Source organism: Mauremys reevesii, unplaced genomic scaffold, assembly GCF_016161935.1.
Source record: "Mauremys reevesii isolate NIE-2019 unplaced genomic scaffold, ASM1616193v1 Contig7, whole genome shotgun sequence".
In the NCBI taxonomy this organism is placed as follows: Eukaryota; Metazoa; Chordata; order Testudines; family Geoemydidae; genus Mauremys; species Mauremys reevesii.
In genome coordinates, this window is record NW_024100884.1 from 1,031,841 (window position 1) to 1,057,977 (window position 26,137).

General features: G+C 44.1%; 1 protein-coding gene and 1 long non-coding RNA gene across 2 annotated transcripts; both read right to left on the reverse strand.

Annotated features, from left to right (window-relative positions):
- Positions 1-19,406: 19,406 nt before the first annotated feature.
- On the reverse strand, positions 19,407-20,702 carry LOC120394603 (uncharacterized protein F54H12.2-like). The gene has a single exon (XM_039518830.1). It carries the CDS (start codon positions 20,700-20,702, stop codon positions 19,407-19,409), a length of 1,296 nt encoding a protein of 431 aa, XP_039374764.1.
- A 3,142-nt stretch (positions 20,703-23,844) lies between these two features.
- On the reverse strand, positions 23,845-24,143 carry LOC120394620. Its single transcript, XR_005592353.1, has 2 exons — positions 24,095-24,143; positions 23,845-23,958 (listed from the first exon to the last, which is right to left on the reverse strand). It is a non-coding gene; the product is annotated as an uncharacterized LOC120394620 (long non-coding RNA).
- Between the last annotated feature and the right edge of the window lie 1,994 nt (positions 24,144-26,137).

A 26,137-nucleotide genomic window follows, 5' to 3' on the forward strand; every position in this document is an offset into this window, starting at 1 on the left:
TTAAACCTGCTGCCTATTAATTTCATTTGGTGACCCCTAGTTCTCGTATTATGGGAATAAGTAAATAACTTCTCCTTATCCACTTTCTCAACATCACTCATGATTTTATATACCTCTATCATATCCCCCCTTAGTCTCCTCTTTTCCAAGCTGAAGAGTCCTAGCCTCTTTAATCTTTCCTCGTATGGGACCCTCTCCAAACCCCTAATCATTTTAGTTGCCCTTTTCTGAACATTTTTTAGTGCTAGAATATCTTTTTTGAGGTGAGAAGACCACATCTGTACACAGTATTCGAGATGTGGGCATACCATGGATTTATATAAGGGCAATATTATATTCTCCATCTTGGTCTCTGTCCCCTTTTTAATGATTCCTAACATTCTGTTTGCTTTTTTGATCGCCTCTGCACACTGCGTGGACATCTTCAGAGAACTATCCACAATGACTCCAAGATCTTTTTCCTGACTCGTTGTAGCTAAATTAGCCCCCATCATATTGTATGTATAGTTGGGGTTATTTTTTCCAATGTGCATTACTTTACATTTATCCACATTAAATTTCATTTGCCATTTTGTTGCCCAGTCACTTAGTTTTGTGAGATCTTTTTGAAGTTCTTCACAATCTGCTTTGGTCTTAACTATCTTGAGCAGTTTAGTATCATCTGCAAACTTTGCCACCTCACTGTTTACCCCTTTCTCCAGATCATTTATGAATAAATTGAATAGGATTGGTCCTAGGCCTGACCCTTGGGGAACACCACTAGTTACCCCTCTCCATTCTGAGAATTTACCATTAATTCCTACCCTTTGTTCCCTGTCTTTTAACCAGTTCTCAATCCATGAAAGGACCTTCCCCTTTATCCCATGACAACTTAATTTACGTAAGAGCCTTTGGTGAGGGACCTTGTCAAAGGCTTTCTGGAAATCCAAGTACACTATGTCCACTGGATCCCCCTTGTCCACATGTTTGTTGACCCCTTCAAAGAACTCTAATAGATTAGTAAGACATGATTTCCCTTTACAGAAACCATGTTGACTACTGCTCAATAATTTATGTTTTTCTATGTGTCTGACAATTTTATTTTTAACTATTGTTTCAACTAATTTGCCCGGTACCGACGTTAGACTTACCGGTCTGTAATTGCCGGGAACACCTCTAGATCCCTTTTTAAATATTGGCATTACATTAGCTAACTTCCAATCATTGGGTACCGAAGCCGATTTAAAGGACAGGTTACAAACCTTAGTTAATAGTTCCGCAACTTCACATTTGAGTTCTTTCAGAACTCTTGGGTGAATGCCATCTGGTCCCGGTGACTTGTTAATGTTGAGTTTATCAATTAATTCCAAAACCTCCTCTAGTGACACTTCAATCTGTGACAGTTCCTCAGATTTGTCACCTACAAAAGCCAGCTCAGGTTTGGGAATCTCCCTAACATCCTCAGCCATGAAGACTGAAGCAAAGAATCCATTTAGTTTCTCCGCAATGACTATCATCTTTAAGCGCTCCTTTTGTATTTTGATCATCAAGGGGCCCCACTGGTTGTTTAGCAGGCTTCCTGCTTCTGATGTACTTAAAAAACATTTTGTTATTACCTTTGGAGTTTTTGGCTAGCCGTTCTTCAAACTCCTCTTTGGCTTTTCTTATTACACTCTTCCACTTAAGTTGGCAGTGTTTGTGCTCCTTTCTATTTGCCTCACTAGGATTTGACTTCCACTTTTTAAAGGAAGTCTTTTTATCTCTCACTGCTTCTTTTACATGGTTGTTAAGCCACGGTGGCTCTTTTTTAGTTCTTTTACTGTGTTTCTTAATTTGGGGTATACATTGAAGTTGGGCCTCTATTATGGTGTCTTTAAAAAGGGCCCACTCAACTTGCAGGGATTTCACTTTAGTCACTGTACCTTTTAACTTTTGTCTAACTAACCCCCTCATTTTTGTATAGTTCCCCCTTTTGAAATTAAATGCCACAGTGTTGGGCTGTTGAGGTGTTCTTCCCACCACAGGGATGTTGAATGCTATTGTATTATGGTCACTATTTCCAAGCGGTCCTGCTATAGTTACCTCTTGGACCAGCTCCTGCGCTCCACTCAGGATTAAATCTAGAGTTGCCTCTCCCCTTGTGGGTTCCCGTACCAGCTGCTCCATGAAGCAGTCATTTAAAGTATCGAGAAATTTTATCTCTGCATGTAATCCTGAAGTGAAATGTTCCCAGTCAATATGGGGATAATTGAAATCCCCCACTATTATTGGGTCCTTAAATTTTGATAGCCTCTCTAATTTCCCTTAGCATTTCATCATCACTATTACTGTCCTGGTCAGGTGGTCGATAATAGATCCCTAATGTTATATTTTTATTAGAGCATGGAATTTCTATCCATAGAGATTCTGTGGAACATGTGAGTAGTATAAGGCCCCAACCATCAATTAAACCCTAACCCCGCCCCTAACCCCGCCCCTTGACCCCTGTAGTCCCTCCCACCTGTCACCGGAAGTCCCGCCCTATGGGGGTATTACTTCCGGGGTCAAGATGGCCGCATGACCGGAAGTGAGGTGGGTCATGTGACCCCTCTAAGAACTCCTCCCACCCCCCTCTACCAATCAGGAGGGGTTCGTCCCGGAAGGACCACCCCCAAGAAGAGATTTGCCCAATCAGGGTGACTTCTGGGGCGGGTGACCGGAAGCGAAGTGGGTCATGTGACCCCTCTAAGAACTCCTCCCACCCCCCTCTACCAATCAGGAGGGGTTTCGTCCCGGAAGGACCACCCCGAGAAGAGATTTGCCCAATCAGGGTGTGACGGTGCTGCCCGTGGGAGCCAGCTGAGGTCACTCAATCAGGGTGAACTGCAAACCAAACGGGGCAGACAAACCCCAAACGCTGGTGGTTATTCCAATACTTAGATTTACCAACCAGCACAAAACAGCTTCTACAGTACCTTACTGGTCACTTAGAAGTCCAAACCACGCAGTTCCCTTAAAGTGCCCAGCCTCAGGCCTCCATCCAGACACACCTGTCAGATATGATGATGATTCCTGAGAATCTTACTTCATCATATAAAAGAAAAGGTTCTTCCAATCCCAAAGGATCAGCCACATACCCAGGTCCAATTATAACTTAGATCTTACCCAAAATGCACGCTATAGCCAATTCTTATTAACTAAGCTAAAATTTATTAAAAAAGAAAAGATAGAGAGTGTTGGTTAAAAGATTAATCTACAGACAGACTTGAATTCAATTCTTGAGGTTCAGATACACAGCAGAGATGAGCTTGTAGTTGCCAAAAGTCTCTTTAGAAATAGTCCATAGGTTATAGTCCAATGTCCATATTCAGGGTGGCTCCAGTCAATGACTGGGGATCTCAATCCTTATGGCTTAAGGTTTCCCCCTCTTGAAACCCAAAGCAGATCTGAGATGAAGCAGGATCCTGTCCCAGGCTTCTTATACATTTCCAGCAGCCTTTCAGCCTGAGAAAACAATAGGCTTAACTCCTTCTCCCAAACATCCTGGCAATTAGCACAGAGTAATTTATCCATTAAACAGTTCAGATACAGGTTAGCACAACCTTCAAAGAGACACATAGACAATAATACTATTTCACTCAAGTATCATCATAAATGTTAATATTCCTCTTTTGATCTTTGAATTAAAACTATAGCAATAGACAAGACTTGTTTGCTTGCATCACAAGACCTGAGCAAACATTTCCCCTTCTACCTCTAACAATGCAGACTTGCATTTCAAAGCTCTAGTCATTTACATATCTTCCTAACCAGTCCTCAAGGTTCACCCATGGGTCAGGTCAGTCTATGAGTTAATTAACTCTTTCTGGCCCTTTCCCTTTTCAATGAGATATTATATCACAGTTACACGTTTTGCCTACACCCAGATGTCCTGCAAAAGGACCATCATGAGCCAACTTCAACAAATCATTGCGGTAACTCTCAGGTACCACAAGCTGCTTGCGAATTGCCGCTTGGGAATTCTTCCTTCCCCTAGGCGGTTCCCTATACAACAGACCATCCTGCATAAAAAACCTGCCTCTCTCTTTACTAACTGGGATCTGACTCTGAGCTTCATTCCTGGCTTTCTCTAAGGACCCATCACTCTGCTGAGCCACAATGAATTTACTCTGGGTTTCGTTTAAATTCAGAACCATCTCTGATATTTCAGACAAACCCTCGCCTGATCCATCTTGAGAGACACTCTCTGTCTGTTTGCCATCCCCCTCACTGCAGTCAGTCAGGGTATCTGCCACTGACCCACAGTTTTTCTGTGATCTGGTCACCACATTAACTTGGCCAGGCACCCCCAGTATGTTATTTCCTACCAAAACATCAGCCGGAATCAAATCCCGGACAGCAGCCTTCACATCCCCTTTAAAGCCATCCCACTCAAGGTGGATTCTAGCCATTGGCAGGTCCACGGAGTACTCAGATAGGGCCACTATCGTCACATACTCCCCTGGCAACATGTCCTCTGGCTTCACCAGATGTCCCTTGACTATAGTCACATCCGAGCCAGTGTCTCGCCACCCCATGCATTCAACACCATTGACCTTTGCCTCCTTAATAAACCTCTCACTTCCTTGCCAAGCCTCAGTCCTGACATAACTGGTGAGCTCATCACCTCCTCCCAGACCACTGGAGAAGATGGGGTTGGCATTAGCCAGTGCTCTGCTTGCACCTGGACTTAAGGTGGAGCTGTTGGGACTTGGTTCAGCCTGGGAGCTCAGGGTAATGGAGTTGGCATTTACTGTGGCTTTTGGGGTTGCTGTCTTTGGGCTGCTCTTTAGGGTCGGGCAATCTGGTCTTATGTGGCCAAGCATACCACAATGATAGCATTTAACCGGTTTATTCTTGGGGTGAGAGTTCCCACCCTCTGGGCCCCTGTGAGCAACCTTATAAGAGTCAGGGCCCGGTTTACCTTTAAATCCTTCCCTCCTCTTGAACTGGGGAGAATGGTGATTAGTTTTCCCCGGGGGTTTAAACCCTTCTTGAGCCCTGTTTTGGGTATGGGCATCCGCAATCTCTGCCGCCCGTAGGACTGACTCAGGGTCCCTATCACACACAGCTGCTCTCACATGGTCAGGCACAATGTCTAAGAACTGTTCCAAAGTTATTAAATCCAGCAGCTTTTCAAAACTCCCATGTGCCTTTGCTCCCATAACCCATTTTTTAACAAAACCCATCAGTTTATGAGCACATTCCACAAAAGTACAATCATTAGACATCTTAAACTTTCTAAACTTAACTCTGTAAGAATCAGGAGTAACCTTGAACCGCCTTAACACAGAATCTTTAAACCGCCCATAATCCAAGGCTTCTTGTTCCCCCAATTCATTAAATACCTCCCTGGCTTTTCCAGTAAGTCTGGTCAGCAGGACAGGCATTCGCTGATCATCGGGGATCCGGTACAGATTGCAGAGGCGTTCAAAAGTAGACAAAAACTCCTCTATATCCTCAGTATCGTTGTAGATGGGACATATCCTTTCCCAGCTTTTCTCCCGGTGGTGGGTAAGTGGAGTACCAGGGGGTGATGACTTTTTCTGCTCTTCCATTACTTGGAGCCGGAGTTTAACTGTCTCCTGTTCCATTTTGTGCATCTCCTGTTGCCTCTGTCGAGCTTTCTCCTCAGCAGCCAGTAGCTCCAGACGCCCCTTACGAGCTCTTTCTTCTCTTCTTTCTTCTCTCTCAGCAGCCTCTCTTTCTAATTCAGCTATTTTTTGCCTTTCCAGCAATCGAAGATCGGCTAGTTTCTGTTCATGCTCCAGTTGCAGTTTATTTGCTGCCTTATTCATTCTAATTGTTTCTGCATTTTCTGTAGCATCAGGTAAGGGCTGTGCTCCTGCCTCCTGATCACTGGCCGTTAACAGATCTCTCATTACTTGATTTGTAGCTTTCTTTCTAAAGCTTATCCCCTTTTCTGAACACAAATCTTCCAGGGCTTTTTTGTCAAGACCCTCATATGCTCTTTGCTCATCCATTGCAACTGCTCTTTAACCAACCAAACTCTCAATACCAAAATTCCAATTTGGATAGCGTGGGGTTCTGACCCAAAGTTTAATTGACCTGGTTCTGTGGATCCTTGCACGACTACGCCACTGTGACGGTGCTGCCCGTGGGAGCCAGCTGAGGTCACTCAATCAGGGTGAACTGCAAACCAAACGGGGCAGACAAACCCCAAACGCTGGTGGTTATTCCAATACTTAGATTTACCAACCAGCACAAAACAGCTTCTACAGTACCTCACTGGTCACTTAGAAGTCCAAACCACGCAGTTCCCTTAAAGTGCCCAGCCTCAGGCCTCCGTCCAGACACACCTGTCAGATATGATGATGATTCCTGAGAATCTTACTTCATCATATAAAAGAAAAGGTTCTTCCAATCCCAAAGGATCAGCCACATACCCAGGTCCAATTATAACTTAGATCTTACCCAAAATGCACGCTATAGCCAATTCTTATTAACTAAGCTAAAATTTATTAAAAAAGAAAAGATAGAGAGTGTTGGTTAAAAGATTAATCTACAGACAGACTTGAATTCAATTCTTGAGGTTCAGATACACAGCAAAGATGAGCTTGTAGTTGCCAAAAGTCCCTTTAGAAATAGTCCATAGGTTATAGTCCAATGTCCATATTCAGGGTGGCTCCAGTCAATGACTGGGGATCTCAATCCTTATGGCTTAAGGTTTCCCCCTCTTGAAACCCAAAGCAGATCTGAGATGAAGCAGGATCCTGTCCCAGGCTTCTTATACATTTCCAGCAGCCTTTCAGCCTGAGAAAACAATAGGCTTAACTCCTTCTCCCAAACATCCTGGCAATTAGCACAGAGTAATTTATCCATTAAACAGTTCAGATACAGGTTAGCACAACCTTCAAAGAGACACATAGACAATAATACTATTTCACTCAAGTATCATCATAAATGTTAATATTCCTCTTTTGATCTTTGAATTAAAACTATAGCAATAGACAAGACTTGTTTGCTTGCATCACAAGACCTGAGCAAACATTTCCCCTTCTACCTCTAACAATGCAGACTTGCATTTCAAAGCTCTAGTCATTTACATATCTTCCTAACCAGTCCTCAAGGTTCACCCATGGGTCAGGTCAGTCTATGAGTTAATTAACTCTTTCTGGCCCTTTCCCTTTTCAATGAGATATTATATCACAGTGATAACGTCACACAGGGTGACTTCCGGGGGTGGCCACATGACCGGAAGCGAGGTGTGTCATGTGACCCCTCTAAGAACTCCTCCCACCCCCCTCTACCAATCAGGAGGGGTTTCGTCCCGGAAGGACCACCCCGAGAGGAAATTTTGCCCAATGAGGGTGACTTCTGGGTTGGGGTGAGCGGTCCGGAAGTGGGTCGTGTGACCCCTCTAAGAACTCCTCCCACCACCCTCTACCAATCAGGAGGCGTTTTGTCCCGACAGGACCACCCCGAGAGGAGATTTTGACCAATCGGGGTGACCCCTCTAAGAGCTCCTCCCAAGGCCCTCCGCCAATCCGAGTGCAGCACCATTACCCCATAAGTCCCAGCGCCGGACAGAGGAGGCCATTTCTTACCAAGCACACGTGTTTTAGAAAAGCGTGGAAAGGCTGCCGAGAGGAAACATGGACTCCTTCACCACCCCCGTCAGAACTTCGGACTTTGTTTTAGACCCAAGCACCATACTTATGTGGCGCAGGCGCTACGTCAGCGACAGTTCTGAGGAGGAGGAGGGAGTGACCGAGGGGAGCCCTTTGGCCCAGCCGTTGATGGATACGTCGGAACCCAAACCCGACACCCTCGTGAGGCACCCCGAGGAGCCTGATGGCCTCTCTTTGTCCACCCCCTCAGAGCCTGATCGCCGCTCGGAGGAGTCACCGGTGGACAAGGCAAACGGAAAAGACAGCGCTCAGGTAAATGAATGATTAAGAAACGACAGTAGAAGAGGGGGTAATGAGGCTAGGAATGGGGTTTGTGTAAAAAATTAAAGAAAACCAACCAAGCAGTTGGTGTACTTATACTGTTTCTTTTTCTGAAAATCTCTCAACAGCTCGACGATGCCTTTCTAGACGCCTTAAAGAACTTGCGTATCAGTAACCCGGTGGGAGTAAATAGATCGAACATCAGCTGTTTTTGCTCATGTCCTTTTCACAGATTTTAAGCCCCAAAAAAAGGACAAAATGGAAGAATGAACCAGCTCAGACTTACCAGGGGGTGATGGCGTCCATTTTACAGCCGTCTGTAAAAACAAAACAAAACAAAAAGATTATGTTAAACCAGGCAATTAATAAAATTTTTATTTAAATGTGTCAATATGAGCATGCGTGTCCATTTTTCATACTTGTGGTAGTAAAAGAATGAACCAGCTCAGACTTACCAGGGGGGTGATGGTGGCCATTTTACAGGCGTCTGTAAAAACAAAAAGGAAGAATCAATCAGCTCAGACTTACCAGGGGTGATGGCGTCCATTTTACAGCCGTCTGTAAAAACAAAATGGAAGAATGAACCAGCTCAGACTTACCAGGGGTGATGGCGTCCATTTTACAGCCGTCTGTAAAAACAAAATGGAAGAATCAACTAGCTCAGACTTACCAGGGGGTGATGGCGTCCATGTTACAGCCGTCTGTAAAAACAAAATGGAAGAATGAACCAGCTCAGACTTACCGTGGGGGTTATGGCGTCCATTTTACAGCTGTCTGTAAAAACAAAACAAACAAAAAAAAAGATTATGTTAAACCAGGCAATTAATAAAATTTATTTAAATGTGTCAATATGAGCGTGTCCATTTCCATACGTGTGGTAGTAAAAGACGGTACCAGTAGCAGTCATGTCTACGCCGACGGCTCTTTTAAAGAAAATATATTACAATCCCAGGGAAGTTGGGAGCTTTGGCGGAGTGAACCCTCTTTTTCGAGAGGCTAGAAAGCATAGTAAAACTTTAAATAGAAGACAAGTAACAGCTTGGCTTTCAGACCAGGATGCTTACACTTTACACAAACCAGCTCGAATAAGCTCCGGGCCCTGTGTGCTGAGCTGTGTTTGGAAAGCTTATTAAACATTGTTATTGCCATAGGTTATGCTATGCAATGTCTGTACCTAACCCAAGAACATTTAGCACAAGGGGTGACTTTGATAAATGCTGTGCAATTCAGTGAAGACCCTGACCGTGTTTTAAAGAAAATGACCAAGCCGGAAGATGCCTGCTTACAACGTTATATTGATCGTCTAGTTCGCACAAAAAGTTACAGAACCCTGCTTAAGAAAAAGACTATTTGTAAGAAATCTAAAAGGCTTAAGTTAGAGAATGGTGAGGAGGCAAACATGCGATATAAAACTTGGTAGCTGTAAATTTAAAAAAAAAAGGGGGTTGTGATTATTGTGTTTTGTTAGAAGGCCTTTTGCCCTTAAGTTTTAATGAAGCATCTTGGTTTGTTTTGAAGGAGTTGTATGTCTTTTTAAAATAAAATAGTTTGTGAGAATTAGCTTTTGTGTTTTTGTGCTTGTGTGTGAAATGTATGTTGTGGGAGGGGGGGAAATATCCTTAAAAAAAATGTGCTTACAATAAAAAAAAAATAGAGCCAGGACTAGTTCAGACATGTTTGAGTATAATACAGTTAATATGGAGATATACTTATCTCATAAGACCTGCCTTTTTACTAGCAGGACCAAATATTCATTTTTACCCCAGATCAAGGATTGAACTTACAACCCTGGGTTTACCAAACCATTACTCAAACCACTGAGCTATCCAGGCTCTGTTGAAATGAATGGATTTAAGCATACACAACCCTCACCCCCACAACCCAGCTCACAAAAGGGTGTGTTGCAGTTTACCTGTGGTGATTAAATTAACCTTTTAGCAACTATTTGAAAAACAATGGGCATGAGAGGCTATAAAAATCTTAGGTGTGCTGGAGTTTGTCCTTTTTAACAGAAAACCTTCTTGGAGAGCTGCTGGACTCAAAAAAAGAGGTAAGACCTTGTGCCTTTAACTCTGAAACTATAAAGCCACTTTTTGCCCAGGCTGTCTTAGTAAATAACGGTGCCTGTATGTATTTCAGGGGTGGATCTGTTTAGCATGGAACCAGGCCACGGTAAAAACCATTTTAACTATAGTTGTGCTTAATACTGTTAAAAAAAAAAGAAAAGTATTACCCAGGTTGTATAGGGTGGTAATACTAACATGTTTCTGCTTGCTCTATAACCTGAAGGCCCAAGCACACATGGGGGGGGAACAGAACAACCATGTCCCTGCAACACTTTATCCCATAGTAAAAGGTAACTTTTTTTTTTTTGCAACTGCCTTTTAAATGCATGGTTTGGGGCTTTTTTTTGTTTGTTTGAAAAGTAACATGTGGCTTTTTGAAAAAAGTGTGTGTGGCTGCAAGCATGATTTGGTGTGTGTGAGTGTGTGTGTTATAAAGCTGGGGCATAGGTTTTTTAAAAGTATTTGGTTTTTTACTGTACATAATGTGGGGGTTTATGGGGAAGGCCCAAACACACATGGGTTTTTAAATGCATGGTTTGGGGCTTCTTTTTTTCTTGTTTGTTTGAAAAGTAACATGTGGCTGCAAGCATGATTTGGTGTGTCTGTGTGTGTGTGTGTGTTATAAAGCTGGGGCATAGGTTTTTTTTAAAAGTATTTGGTTTTTTACTGTACATAATGTGGGGGTTTATGGGGAAGGCCCAAACACACATGTGTTTTTAAATGCACGGTTTGGGGCTTTTTTTTTTTCTTGTTTGTTTGAAAAGTAACATGTGGTTTTTTGAAAAAAGTGTGTGTGGCTGCAAGCATGATTTGGTGTGTGTGTGTGTGTGTGTTATAAAGCTGGGGCATAGGTTTTTAAAAAAGTATTTGGTTTTTACTGTACATAATGTGGGGGTTTATGGGGAAGGCCCAAACACACATGGGTTTTTAAATGCACTGTTTGGGGCTTTTTTTTTTTCTTGTTTGTTTGAAAAGTAACATGTGGCTTTTTGAAAAAGTGTGTGTGGCTGCAAGCATGATTTGGTGTGTTATAAAGCTGGGGCATAGGTTTTTTAAAAAGTATTTGGTTTTTTACTGTACATAATGTGGGGGTTTATGGGGAAGGCCCAAACACACATGGGTTTTTAAATGCACTGTTTGGGGCTTTTTTTTTTTCTTGTTTGTTTGAAAAGTAACATGTGGCTTTTTGAAAAAGTGTGTGTGGCTGCAAGCATGATTTGGTGTGTTATAAAGCTGGGGCATAGGTTTTTTAAAAAGTATTTGGTTTTTTACTGTACATAATGTGGGGGTTTATGGGGAAGGCCCAAACACACATGGGTTTTTAAATGCATGGTTTGGGGCTTCTTTTTGTTTGTTTGTTTGTTTGAAAAGTAACATGTGGCTTTTTGAAAAAAGTGTGTGTGGCTGCAAACATGATTTGGTGTGTTATAAAGCTGGGGCATAGGTTTTTTAAAAAGTATTTGGTTTTTTACTGTACATAATGTGGGGGGTTTATGGGGAAGGCCCAAACACACATGGGTTTTTAAATGCACGGTTTGGGGCTTTTTTGTTTGTTTGTTTGTTTGAAAAGTAACATGTGGCTTTTTGAAAAAAGTGTGTGTGGCTGCAAGCATGATTTGGTGTGTGTGTGTGTGTGTGTGTGTGTGTGTGTTATAAAGCTGGGGCATAGGTTTTTTTTAAAGTATTTGGTTTTTTACTGTGCATAATGGATTTTTTTAAAAAGCAGTTTTGGTTTTTATTTTGCAAAATAAGATGTTTTTAAAAAATTGTTTGTTGTAGGGCCAAAAATGGATTATTTTGTGGTAAAGCTATGATTTTTTTAAAATAGAAAAACACCCTACTGAATGAAATATATAATTTTTAAGTTTTACAAGATGGTTTTATGTGTTTGCTCCACAGTACAGTCAAAACATGAGAAATCCTTAGACCAGAGGGAAAACAAACTCAAAAGAAAAAGGAAGGAGACGGCTGAAAAGGAAAATTCACCAGCATCAGTGACTGAAGGATGCATGAAGCCCTGTAAATATACTTTGCTTATTGGTTTAGTTGTTCTATGAGCTTTTGTATTTTAAGTAAATACATAGGTATGGGTGAGAGAGTAGATGGTAAAGTTCAGTTTTTGTAAAATGTTATGGTTTTTTCTCCCTCATAGGCAGGGGCAACCTTTCTGAAAATGCTGTTGTCAATGCTACAAGGACAAGGACACCTCCTCCAGAACCACTAAAGAACCAGGAATCTGCTTTGAGACCTTTAACAACGCAAAACAGCCCAGACCTCATATACGTGAAACCCAAGGACAAAACAAAAGACTCTGGTAAAAAACCACCACACAAACACAACTCCAGTTCCTCAGCGGTCACCGCCACACCAAGCCCTGAGGAAACTGTGAGCAAAAATGCCCACGTTCACAACCCCAGAGCACGCACTCTAGGGGTTCTGAAGGTGCGCAGACCTGGAGCATGTAGTGTATGGGCTCCATATAAAAAACCATGGACTAGAAGCTTCTGCAATGCCAAGGTGTTGCAACCACACAAACACGATTCCAGTTCCTCAGCGGCCACCGCCACACCAAGCCCTGAGAAAACTGTGAGTGAAAATGCCCACGTTCACAAACCCGGAGCATGCGCTCTAGGGGTTGTGAATAAAACACCGAGCACTGACAAAACATTCTCCCAAAACCATAAGCTCGCCACAGCTCCCCCGAGTTCTAGTGTTTGGGAAGAGTTTGATGCTTCCATCAGAAAAGTGATGGATGCTGTATCCTTGGGGAGTCTAAAAGAACGGCCTTCTAGAAAGACTTGGGAAAAATATGATTCTTTGTTCAGAGCAATGCTGAAAGACAGGAGGGTTGGAAAGGGTGTCTCTAAGCAGGCATGACTAGTCGTGGAAAGGGGCCTGGGTAAAAGGGGCACCCTCCAGGGTTCACACCAGCTCATGTGTAAACAAAAGGGGGGACAGCGCTTGGGGGATAAACAGATGGCTGCCAAAAAGTTCCAGGCCAGGGTGGTTGTAAAACTTTTTAAAAGGGCTAAAGAGTTCATGAGGAAAAAAAAACAAAAAGAGATGCCTCCTACTGGAGGCTCTCAGACTGGCTTCTCTGAAAATGGGGAGATGGAATCAGACTCTGGTTTAGTAAATTCCCCAGAGGGCTCTCTAGATGGGCCCCGTTCCTCTCCCAATGACCCTCAAATAGCATCTGATGTAGAAGATGTCGCTAACGATCCTGTAGAGGAACCCCCAAGTAACCCCGAAAATGCAGAGGTGTATATGGAAAGAGTGAGAAGTTGGCAACGTGAATTACTTAGATTCGGGGGGTCGGTATATTGTGAGGAATTTCGTTTTGTCAACCATGAGCAAATAAATTCAGCTCAGCAGGTTGTTGAAGCCATACACTGGGGAATACAGTTGGTCCTCGATGACATTAATGGTAGGGTAGGCCCTGATGATTACGTTCAGTTACGTTTAGAGAGTCGTAATTTAGCTAACGCTTTGTTTTCAGTCAGAAGAACTAGGGATGAGCTATCTGCTGAGGATTTCTTAAATCACACCTCAAAGCTGCTACAGAGCAATAGAGAGTTGCATCTCGATGGGACATTGCGCCTTGTTGTGACAGTTGTAAAAAACAGGGGTGGGGTGCTCGTAGAGTTTTAAATTCTATTCTGAGTAGTCAAATTATTCATAAAAAAAGACAGTGTTTGGTAGACCTGACTTACGCCGGTACCAATCTGTGTTTTGCGGGTGGCCTTTTGGCCGTCATGTCCGATCGTAAACCTACGGACGCGAAATTGTTAGCGGAGGCGAGAAAGTTGCATGAGCAACTGGGGTGGTCAGATCAAAAAAAGGTTCTGTTGAGTGACGTAGCAAAGTTTGAACAGCATTTAGGAGTGAACATACAGGTGGTGCTGTATACGGAAAAAGGTGGCTGGGGCTTTTTCAAAACAGGAGGCCTAGCGTACCCCAAGACTTATTTCATCCTGTTGCACGATGAGCATTACTATGGAGTTCTGGATGTGAAAAAGTTGTTCGGAGCGAAAAATTATTGTGAGTTTTGCCATACGGTGTACAGTCACGACCACTCTTGCAGGTATCGTTGCCGCCTCTGCTTGAGTGTAACGTGCTCAGACAGCGTGGGCGTGCAGCTGCGGTGTCCTAGCTGTAGACTGTATTGTCGATCCAAAGAGTGTTTAGACAGACATGTCGACTGTGCGTCAAAAAACCAAGTTGAATGCCTGTCTAAAACTTTATGTGATAAGTGTCAGTCTTACGTGAACAAGCGGCATAAGTGTAAAGGGAGACGATGTAAGCAGTGTCAGGGTTCGATCGTTGGTGATGTAGACAGTCACTTTTGCTTTATGGATAGCCTTAGAAAGCCTGAATCCTCAGAAAAGTATATCTTTTATGATTTCGAATGCATGCAGGAGACTGGGGTGCACACTCCCAATTACATTTTTGCTACGTCCTTAAAGCCCGAAAAATCCTGGGAATTTAAGGGCGATGAGTGTCTGTCTGTCTTTGTTAAGACCTTTATCGGCAAAGAGTTTCGGGACTACACGTTCCTAGCGCACAATTCCAAAGGTTATGATGCGTATTTCATCGTTAGGCAGTTACTGAAGGAAAAGATGTGCATAGAACTGATTACTCAGGGTAGTAAACTAATGTGCGTGGAAGTGAAGGCCCTGGGGATTCGTTTTATAGACTCTTTAAACTTCTTGCCCATGAAGCTTAGCAAGCTACCGCAGGCAATGGGGTTTGAAGGGTGCAAAGGGTATTTTCCCCATTTTTTTAACACTTTAGAAAATCAAAATTATGTGGGGCCTATGCCCGGTGTGGCACACTATGGTGTAGAAAGCATGATGCCCGGAGAAAAAGCAGAGTTTCTCGACTGGTATCAGGACCACAGTTCTGAGGTGTTTGACTTGCAGAAAGAGCTCGCGTATTACTGTCAGCAGGATGTCAAAATTTTGAGACAGGCTTGTATCCTATACAGAGGAGAGATTATGAAAATGACGGAGAAGGGAAATGTAGTAGAGAGAGAACCTGGTAAAGTCACCGAGATAAAACTGTGCATAGATCCATTCCAGTACATAACACTGGCATCCGTTTGCATGGCTATGTACAGGTTTATGTTTTTGGAGCCTAACACGGTAGCTCTTCTCCCTCCAGACAACTATCACAGGCAGAAAAAGAGATATTCGACCCCATCTATTCAGTGGCTGTTGTATACCTCTCACAAAGAAAATATACAGATACGGCATGCTTTACAGGGTGGGGAACTACAGGTAGGCCCCTACTTTTTAGACGGTTATGCCGATGTTGATGGGGTACGCACAGCCTTTGAGTTTAATGGATGTTTTTTCCACGGCTGTGTCACCTGTTATTGTGAAAAAGCACAAAATCCTATGACGGGGACATCTTTTGGGTTTCTTTATTACAAGACGCAGCTCAAGGCTGACTATCTGAAACGATTTGGTTTTGTAGTGAGGACTCTTTGGGAGCACGAGTGGGAGGTAATGAAAGAAACAGACAGGGAGTTGGCAGACTTTTTAAACCGAGCCCAGTTACCCCCAACCTCTTGTGCCTAGGGATGCTCTTTTTGGGGGGAGGACAAACGCTATCCGTCTGTATTACAAGCCTAACCCCGGGGAAGAAATCCACTATTATGACTTTACCAGCCTGTACCCTTTTGTAAACAAAACCAAAGAATACCCTATCGGACACCCCGATATAGTTTATGACAAATTTGGACCCCTGGCAAATTATTTTGGAATCGCAAAAGTTAAAGTGTACCCCCCACGAGGCCTCTTTTTCCCATTGTTACCTGTCAGAGTGGGTGGCAAGCTTATGTTCCCGCTATGCCAAACCTGTGCTGAAACCGAGCAGCGGGAGACATGCGCCCATACTGACGAGGAGCGGGCCATCCTGGGGACTTGGTGCACGGTGGAATTGAACGCGGCCATAGCGAAGGGGTACGTGGTGGCTAAAATCTATGAAATCTGGCATTTTAATGAAAAATCTGATAAACTCTTTTCAGAGTACATAAAATTACACCTCCGCCAGAAACAAGAGGCTTCGGGGTATCCCAGCTGGTGCACAAACGAGGAAAAACAAAATAAGTACGTCAGCGATTTCTACCAGAAAGAAGGCGTGCATTTACGCCAACAGGAAATCAGATCAAACCCTGCTAAACGCCAAATCGCTAAACTGTTTTTAAATTCTCTGTGGGGTAAATTCGGCCAAAGAACCAACCTACCCAACACCAGCATCGTGAGAGACCCTGATGAACTCTTGCAGTACCTATTTTCCCCCAATTACAAGGTTTCATCCTGCGAGTTTATCGATGATGAAACAGCGTGCGTGTCTTGGAAGCATGCAAAAGAACGGTACACGGTCTCTGGCAATACCAATGTTTTCATAGCCTGTTTCACCACCGCTTATGCCCGCTTAGAATTATACAGCCTCCTAGACGGTTTGCAAGAGCGGTGCCTGTACCACGACACTGACTCGGTGATATTTGTGAAAAGGGAGGGTGTCTGGAATCCCCCTCTGGGGGATTATTTAGGGGACCTCACAAGCGAGATTCCACCAGATCAACACATCACCGAGTTTGTGTCGGCAGGTCCAAAAACATACGGGTATAAGCTGTCTGGAGGAAAGGCTTGTATGAAAGTCAAAGGTATTACCCTAAACGTAGCAAACTGTGAAAAGGTCAACTTTGACAGTTTGAAAGACCTAGTCCTGGACTACTGCCCGGGTCTGCGAGAAAACACCTCGAAAAAGATAGAGGTGCAGCAGCCCTCTATTGTAAGAAACAAAAACCAGTGGCAAATAGAGACAAAAACCCTTAAAAAAACACAAAAAGTGGTTTATAACAAGAGGGTCCTAGGAAAAGGTTTTACAACCCTGCCCTACGGCTTTTGAAAAAAAAAATGGATATGAGGTGGAAACACCCCTTTTCTGCAATTCTAGCGGAGCCTAGCAACTGCGGAAAAAGTTACTTTATAAAAAACGTGTTGGATAATGCCAAACAAACACTGTCTGTTATGCCTGAGAATATCGTGTGGTGTTACAGTTGTTGGCAACCTCTGTATAAAGAACTGCTCTGTAAATATCCCTTTATCAATTTTGTGGAGGGGTTGCCTGATGCTTTGGATGATGACGGTTTGTTTCCTACTAATAAAGTAAATATGATTATCATAGACGATCTGATGAACTCTGCTTGTGAAAGCGATGAAATTGAAAAAGCTTTTACCAAGTACGTGCATCACAGAAACCTGAGCATTATGTATATAGTTCAGAACGTATTTTGTCAGGGAAAAAAGAGTTGCACGATTAACCTAAACACAAAGTACATGGTTCTGTTCAAAAACCCCAGGGACAAATTACAAATCACCACGCTCGCTCGGCAAATGTACCCCGGCAAAGCTCAATTCTTTCTAGAAGCTTTTGAGGATGCTACCAAAAGACCTTATGGCTACCTGGTGGTGGATTTAAATGCTTCCACACCAGAAGCTTATAGACTAAGAACCGGTCTTTTCCTCCAGACTGGCCGGTGGTTTATACTTTAAAAAAACAGCAGCTGGGTATAAAAGAGATGACTTATCGGCAGGCCCCTTTAACAGTTGGGGCTGCTGACTGAAAACATGTCTAGCTGCGTGAAGAGAAACCTGGGCCTTTTAAAATTACTTAGCAAATCGTCCCCGCAGCAAAGGAGGGCTATACTGTGTTCGGCCTCTGACGATCTAGTAGCGGCCATTTCAGAAATAGCGCTCAATACCTTAAAAGGAAACGTACCTTTGACACAGAATCAAGTGCGTGTGTTAAAAAAGAAACGCACGCTTATAAAAACTTTGTGTAATAAGAGCGTTTCGCTTAAAAGAAAAAAGCTTCTGGTAAAGCAGTCTGGGGGGTTTATCGGGCCTCTGTTAAGTTTTGCTATCCCTCTGATAACAGGGCTTTTAACTAATCGATAATGGAGTATGCAGAAAAAATGTACCTGGTGCCCAGCCACCAGTTGGAGCAATTAAGGGCTCCCCCTCCGGCAGAGGAAAATATCAGAACAACAGCGACTCGCTTACTGGACGCTGAAATGAAGTCTGTTCTTCAAAGAACTGACCTGGCCGAATACGAAAAGGCTAAACTTTACAGCGCCGTGCTTCAAAGGTACCTAACGTACGTGAAGCAAAGCGATGCGGATAAAGGGAAAATAAGTCTGTTTCTACCGGAACAGGAACAAAGCGTAACTGCCAAACCCCCAGAAACACCAAAGAACTCAGACTCTGTTGCTCAGGAGGTGCTGGATAACGTGAATAAGCGTTTTAAAAAAAATGCAATAGTATTGCTAAATAAACTGGGCCAGGATAAAAATCTCTCTTCATGGGACGATAAAGGGTCTTTTGTGTACAAAGGCTCTGTGGTTAATGGTTCTAACATGCTTGACTTAGTCAGGGCCGTCACCCAAACGCGCTCTGTACCTAGCAAACGTGTACCTAAAGGATGGGATGTGTTTATGAATGCCATGGCGGAACTGAACGTACCCTCTTCCGTCATGGGCAATGCGGCCAACAGAGACCTTTTGGAACGCCTCAAGGCCTCGACCGCTGACACCGGGGCGGATCAAGAATCCGTGACCCCTTTTTTGCCCTATAAAAAAAAAATTGGCTAAAAGAGCCCAGTGGCTCAGTGTGTAATGTTTTTTTTTTCACATTCTAAAATTTTTAAAACTTGTAATGTTTTGCTTTAAATAAAACATTTCTATACTTTTTAAAAAAAAATCTGTAATTTTTCTCAATTGGTCATTTAAAAAAACAAAAAAAAAAACCCACCAAACATCAATTTCTTTAAACCCCACACTTGGGGTGTTTTATTGGGTAACACGGCTATAAAAATCATTACAAGATACACACGTCTGGGCTTGTTGAAACATGTTTTGAGCAAGGCTAGGCATGCCCAAGAATTTAAATTTACTCTTTACAAAATTCATTACCATCCGGTCATTTTGCACTTAGTCATTAGAATACAATTTTAAAAGCCGTTCAAAAGATAAACCCTTGCTACGATGATGTAAGAAAAACACGCAGTGATAGCCACAGGCGACGGAGCGGGGGTCTTGTAATTGTCTATTGTGAAACACCAGGTCTGTGGCATTTTTGTTTAAAAATTTCATAATGCTTTTAGGAAACAACACGCTGTTCGGGGGTTGCCCATATGAGTCAAAAAACTCTCCACGGTTACGCTCCGCCAGATACAAGGCGAGCCAGTGTTCACCCGGTTGGTTGTGCGGATGCGTGTTCACCACCAAACCTAGGGGTCTCTGAGACAGCTTGCCTCCAGGGAGCCAATCACAAGGGAACACATCTAAGAAATTCTTTTTCGTGTAAGGATCCGTTGATAAGACACGTGAGAGCTGCACGGTGTCCATGTTCACATGTAGTCAAACAGAACGTTTCTTCTCTGATTTATCTCTGACATTGTCAAAAACCCCATACACGATCATATTAACGGTGACTGTCAAAGCCTTTCCAAAACGTATTTCTGCTCTCAGGTTCCCAGTTTTAATTAGGGAATAATGATCTGCACATTCCTGGTCAGGAGACAGGTCAAAGGCAAACAAGGTGTAACCCTGTGCAAACTCCTCCCGGTCAATTAACAAAGAACGATCTTTCATGTGTTTACCAGCTGTCTGTACCAGATTCATGTATTCTCTCACGCAGCGTCCTGCCTCGAAGTCCGGTTGCAGAGGCTTGGTCGGTACCTGTTCACCATCCACATACAAGGCCACAAAATTTATATCGTAATGTTTAAAATGAAAGGGATTTTTAGTGTAACTTCCGCTAAAGGCATCGTTATCCACAAACCCTAGGACGAGCATTTTGGGTAACTGTCCCAAAAACAGGTTCTCCTGGTTACTGACCCTGCTGCCCGCAGGGATGCTAAACACTTTCATTCCCACACGGTCCACGGGGTATTTAGCATTAGAGGCAAGCAGGGCCTCCGCGTGCCCCAGACGGACACCCGGGGCCACCCGTACTTTCTTCACAAAAAGGGACGCTGATACAATGCGCAGTTTAAAGCCTTCAGCCGCGCTGCCCATTAAACAGAAAGCGTCTTTACTGCGCGTCAGTTTAATTTTCACATCCACTCCGTTTAACAAAAGTTTTTCTTGAAAAAACAGGTCACTGTGTAGATGGCCCAGCAGCTCTACCGTTCTGCTTTCGGCCGTCAGCTTTGCACGCCTCACAAACCCTAGATTCCTTCCATCCAACTCTGTTTTTTCATGTTGTCCAGCAGTGTCTTTGTAAAACAGACCGGCAGAAAATTGCGTGGCGAGGGTGTCATCGCTGTAATTGAGCACTGATTCTATAAAGGCCCTGTAAGGATAACAATTGTTGCTTTGGCTTACAAGGCGGTCTCCCAGCGTAACATCCAACTGGCTGAAAATAGAGGCCACAGGGTAATTCACCAGGCCCACTTCGGCGTCCGCGGCAAGTTCGGTTCCGTCTCCTTTTACAATCTTGCAACACAGGTAAAGCAGCGTGTTGTTTAAATCCATATAATCTATGCCATTCCCTGCTATAAAAAAGTCAATGGGGGCAGACTCCGTAACGGCCGATAGAGGTGGCACCTCAATGTAAATGCTTTTTTCGATGCTGGTCTGCGTAGGGGCTATTTGAAACAAGTCTAGTTCGGATTTGGCGCACTCTTCAGACCCGCAGTGAACAAAAGCCATATCGATTAAAATATGTCTCTTTTAGCAGGCAGCGCGCGTCTCCTCTTTTGCCCAGGCTTCCTCTTGGACTTTCGTTTATGGCTGGCCCTGCGTGTCAAAGCCCTTCTTTTAAAGGGTTTCGGGGGACCTGTGCGTCGCGGGTATGACGTATTTCTTTCTCTTCCTCCTTTTAATGTACATCAGCCCCGCTCCTTCCTGTGAAGCTGTATTCCCCACCTTCTCCAGAACAGCCCGGGAGACATGACCTACCACGTCTTTAGCTATGTTTTGAGCGGCAGTTTTTACGTGGGGTTTAATAATCTCTAGCCCTCTCCTCAAAAGCGGTACAGCTTTTCGAAAGAGGCTACGAAATATTCCACCCACACCAGCCCCGTACATCACGGGGGCCCCATGATATCCAGGAAGGGCATATCCAGCCTGGGCTTTGTAATAGTTCCTGTAGATGGTGGGGTCACCATAATTTTTTACGATCGCCATAATAGTGTTTTGCTTTTTTTCTTTTTAGAAACCTCGCTCTCTCCGCGGTCGCAAATGCAGCTTGACGATCACCTTGCCAAAGCGAAATGAAACGCCTCTGTTCTGATCTGTCTTTATTTCAATGGTAATGGTGTCGATGTGGTGTTTACTGACAGGGACGTAATGAGGTTTATCGTAGGTGATGGTAACAAACTCATTGTTCCTTCCTCGGACAGGGACGCAGCGTAACAGGGGAACAGAAAAGTCCCCCGCAAACTGGTACTCTACGATATCCGTGTACAGATACAAGGAGTTAAAACCCCCTGTGATGTCTGCCGAGAAGGAAAATTTTTGGACGTTGCGTTTGGGGCCCAAACCCAGAATGTTAGCTAGCTCTCCGCCAGTAGAAAACCCGTACATAAAATCGGTAGATTTAAGTCTCACTTTTCTGCCCACAGGGTCGTAATTCATGACCACCTCAGGTGGTCCGGGGTGACGAGCCACGGCGCTGTTCATATGCTCCAGTAATTCAGGTATGGTCGAGTAATAACCTCGTCGTAGGATAAAATTCCACGTCGTATCTCCAAAGGTGATTTCAAAAGGGGTGTCTTCATTGATAGTATTCCAGCTGTGCGGGTATTGTATTTCCACTAACCCCACCTCCCAGGCACCAGGGAGATCCAAGGGCTTAATTAGCCGTATTGTAAAGTTCGAGATGGTGTTTTGGGGAAAAACTGCAGAGCTGGCATTGCTGGGCAAAGTGATGTAAAACCCGCCATCGCTCATTATTATTTATTTTTTCTTCTCTCTGTCTTTGCAGGAGGAATTTTTTTTTTCTGGTCCGTGTCTAAATGTCACAGAGCTGAGAAGCTTCCACCCAACTGTTAAACTTATCAGGCCAACCCAACCATTTCACCAGTAGCTGTTTTTTTCTCCCTTTTCCTTTCTCCGCTAGAATTTTTTCAATCCTGTAAATCCTGTCTCGTTTGGGGTTTACTTTTTGTAATTCTTCAGGGTAAAAAGATCCAGTCACTACCTCACCCTCATAATCTTTTAATCGGTAGACAGGTCTTTGGCTCCTGGTTAAGGCTTCATCCACTATGAATATCTCATCGGTAAACATCTGTCCATAACCCTTTTCAAAAGCGCCTTTGGTTTTAGACAGTCTCACGTGGTCGCCTTTTCTAAAAGGGGCAACAACCCGTTTTATTTTAAAACCATCTCCGTAAACCGTTTTCCATACCTTCAGAGAATTTGAAGGGTTAACATCAAGGGGTCTGGTACGTATAGTTCTGTGAAAGCTCTGGTTGTAACTCTTTATAAAGTCAGGTAAGACGTCAATGTAGCGAAAGGTGTTATGGGCTGTAAAATATCTCCACATCCTAGTTTTTAAAGTTCTGTTAAATCGCTCCACAACCCCTGCTTTGACTTCATTATTAGTAACAAAATGGTGAACCCCATGCCGCTTTAACAATCCACTTAAAGGTTTGTTTAAAAATTCTTTCCCCCGATCGGTTTGTAATTTTTGAGGCACGCGACCTTCGCGAACTAGACGATCAATATAACGTTGTAAGCAGGCATCTTCCGGCTTGGTCATTTTCTTTAAAACACGGTCAGGGTCTTCACTGAATTGCACAGCATTTATCAAAGTCACCCCTTGTGCTAAATGTTCTTGGGTTAGGTACAGACATTGCATAGCATAACCTATGGCAATAACAATGTTTAATAAGCTTTCCAAACACAGCTCAGCACACAGGGCCCGGAGCTTATTCGAGCCGGTTTGTGTAAAGTGTAAGCATCCTGGTCTGAAAGCCAAGCTGTTACTTGTCTTCTATTTAAAGTTTTACTATGCTTTCTAGCCTCTCGAAAAAGAGGGTTCACTCCGCCAAAGCTCCCAACTTCCCTGGGATTGTAATATATTTTCTTTAAAAGAGCCGTCGGCGTAGACATGACTGCTACTGGTACCGTCTTTTACTACCACAAGTATGGAAATGGACACGCTCATATTGACACATTTAAATAAATTTTATTAATTGCCTGGTTTAACATAATCTTTTTTTTTGTTTGTTTTGTTTTTACAGACAGCTGTAAAATGGACGCCATAACCCCCACGGTAAGTCTGAGCTGGTTCATTCTTCCATTTTGTTTTTACAGACGGCTGTAACATGGACGCCATCACCCCCTGGTAAGTCTGAGCTAGTTGATTCTTCCATTTTGTTTTTACAGACGGCTGTAACATGGACGCCATCACCCCCTGGTAAGTCTGAGCTGGTTCATTCTTCCATTTTGTTTTTACAGACGCCTGTAAAATGAACGCCATCACCCCCTGGTAAGTCTGAGCTGGTTCATTCTTCCATTTTGTTTTTACAGACGGCTGTAAAATGGACGCCATCACCCCTGGTAAGTCTGAGCTGATTGATTCTTCCTTTTTGTTTTTACAGACGCCTGTAAAATGGCCACCATCACCCCCCTGGTAAGTCTGAGCTGGTTCATTCTTTTACTACCACAAGTATGAAAAATGGATACGCATGCTCATATTGACACATTTAAATAAAAATTTTATTAATTGCCTGGTTTAACATAATCTTTTTGTTTTGTTTTGTTTTTACAGACGGCTGTAAAATGGACGCCATCACCCCCTGGTAAGTCTGAGCTGGTTCATTCTTCCATTTTGTCCTTTTTTTTGGGCTTAAAATCTGTGAAAAGGACATGAGCAAAAACAGCTGATGTTCGATCTATTTACTCCCACCGGGTTACTGATACGCAAGTTCTTTAAGGCGTCTAGAAAGGCATCGTCGAGCTGTTGAGAGATTTTCAGAAAAAGAAACAGTATAAGTACACCAACTGCTTGGTTGGTTTTCTTTAATTTTTACACAAACCCCATTCCTAGCCTCATTACCCCCTCTTCTACTGTCGTTTCTTAATCATTCATTTACCTGAGCGCTGTCTTTTCCGTTTGCCTTGTCCACCGGTGACTCCTCCGAGCGCGATCAGGCTCTGAGGGTGGACAAAGAGAGGCCATCAGGCTCCTCAGGGTGCCTCACGAGGGTGTCGGGTTTGGGTTCCGACGTATCCATCAACGGCTGGGCCAAAGGGCTCCCCTCGGTCACTCCCTCCTCCTCCTCAGAACTGTCGCTGACGTAGCGCCTGCGCCACATAAGTATGGTGCTTGGGTCTAAAACAAAGTCCGAAGTTCTGACGGGGGTGGTGAAGGAGTCCATGTTTCCTCTCGGCAGCCTTTCCACGCTTTTCTAAAACACGTGTGCTTGGTAAGAAATGGCCTCCTCTGTCCGGCGCTGGGACTTATGGGGTAATGGTGCTGCACTCGGATTGGCGGAGGGCCTTGGGAGGAGCTCTTAGAGGGTCACCCGATTGGTCAAAATCTCCTCTCGGGTGGTCCTGTCGGGACAAAACGCCTCCTGATTGGTAGAGGGTGGTGGGAGGAGTTCTTAGAGGGGTCACACGACCCACTTCCGGACCGCTCACCCCAACCCAGAAGTCACCCTCATTGGACAAAATTTCCTTTCGGGGTGGTCCTTCCGGGACGAAACCCCTCCTGATTGGTAGAGGGGGGTGGGAGGAGTTCTTAGAGGGGTCACATGACACACCTCGCTTCCGGTCATGTGGCCACCCCGGAAGTCACCCTGATTGGGCAAATCTCTTCTCGGGGTGGTCCTTCCGGGACGAAACCCCTCCTGATTGGTAGAGGGGGGTGGGAGGAGTTCTTAGAGGGGTCACATGACCCACTTCGCTTCCGGTCACCCGCCCCGGAAGTCACCCTGATTGGGCAAATCTCTTCTTCGGGGTGGTCCTTCCGGGACGAACCCCCTCCTGATTGGTAGAGGGGGGTGGGAGGAGTTCTTAGAGGGGTCACATGACCCACCTCACTTCCGGTCATGCGGCCATCTTGACCCCGGAAGTAATACCCCCATAGGGTGGGACTTCCGGTGACAGGTGGGAGGGACTACAGGGGTCAAGGGGCGGGGTTAGGGTTTGATTGATGGTAGGGCCCTTATACTACTCATGTGGATTCGCTTAAGATTTTTACTTCATTTGAATCTACATTTTCTTTCACATATAGTGCCACTCCTCCCCCCGCACGACCTGTTCTGTCCTTCCGATATATTTTGTACCCCGGAATGATTGTGTCCCATTGATTGCTCTCATTCCACCAGGTTTCTGTGATGCCTATTATATCAATATCCTCCTTCATCACAAGGCACTCTAGTTCACCCATCTTATTATTTAGACTTCTAGCATTTGTGTACAAGCACTTTAAAAACCTGCCCCTGTTTAGTTGTCTGCCCTTTTCTGATGTGCCAGATTCTTTTTTATGTGACTGTTTATCATCTGACCCAGCCCTTACATTATACTCTTCCGTCCTCTGCTCCTGACTATAACCTGGAGATTCTCTATCATCAGACTCTCATAAGAACATAAGAACATAAGAACATAAGAAAGGCCGTACCGGGTCAGACCAAAGGTCCATCTAGCCCAGTATCTGTCTACCGACAGTGGCCAATGCCAGGTGCCCCTGAGGGAGTGAACCTAACAGGCAATGATCAAATGATCTCTCTCCTGCCATCCATCTCCATCCTCTGATGAACAGAGGCTAGGGACACCATTCTTACCCATCCTGGCTAATAGCCATTTATGGACTTAGCCACCATGAATTTATCCAGTCCCCTTTTAAACATTGTTATAGTCCTAGCCTTCTCCCCTAAGAGAAGTCTGTGTCCGATCCACATGCTCCTCTGCAGCAGTCAGCTTTCTCCCATCTCCTAGTTTAAAAACTGCTCTACAACCTTTTTAATGTTTAGTGCCAGCAGTGTGGTTCCACTTTGGTTTAGGTGGAGCCCATTTCTCCTGTATAGGCTCCTCCCATCCCAGATCTCTCCTCTGGGGCTCAGACCTTCCCACTAGCTGCTGTCTCGTGTTCCCTGTGGTCCACTCACTGGCCTGCAGGCTCCCTTCTGGTC

Coding starts and splice junctions, on each gene's coding strand:
- LOC120394603 (XM_039518830.1), bottom strand. CDS start 20,702: ATGGCTTTTGTTCACTGCGGGTCTGAAGAGTGCGCCAAATCCGAACTA.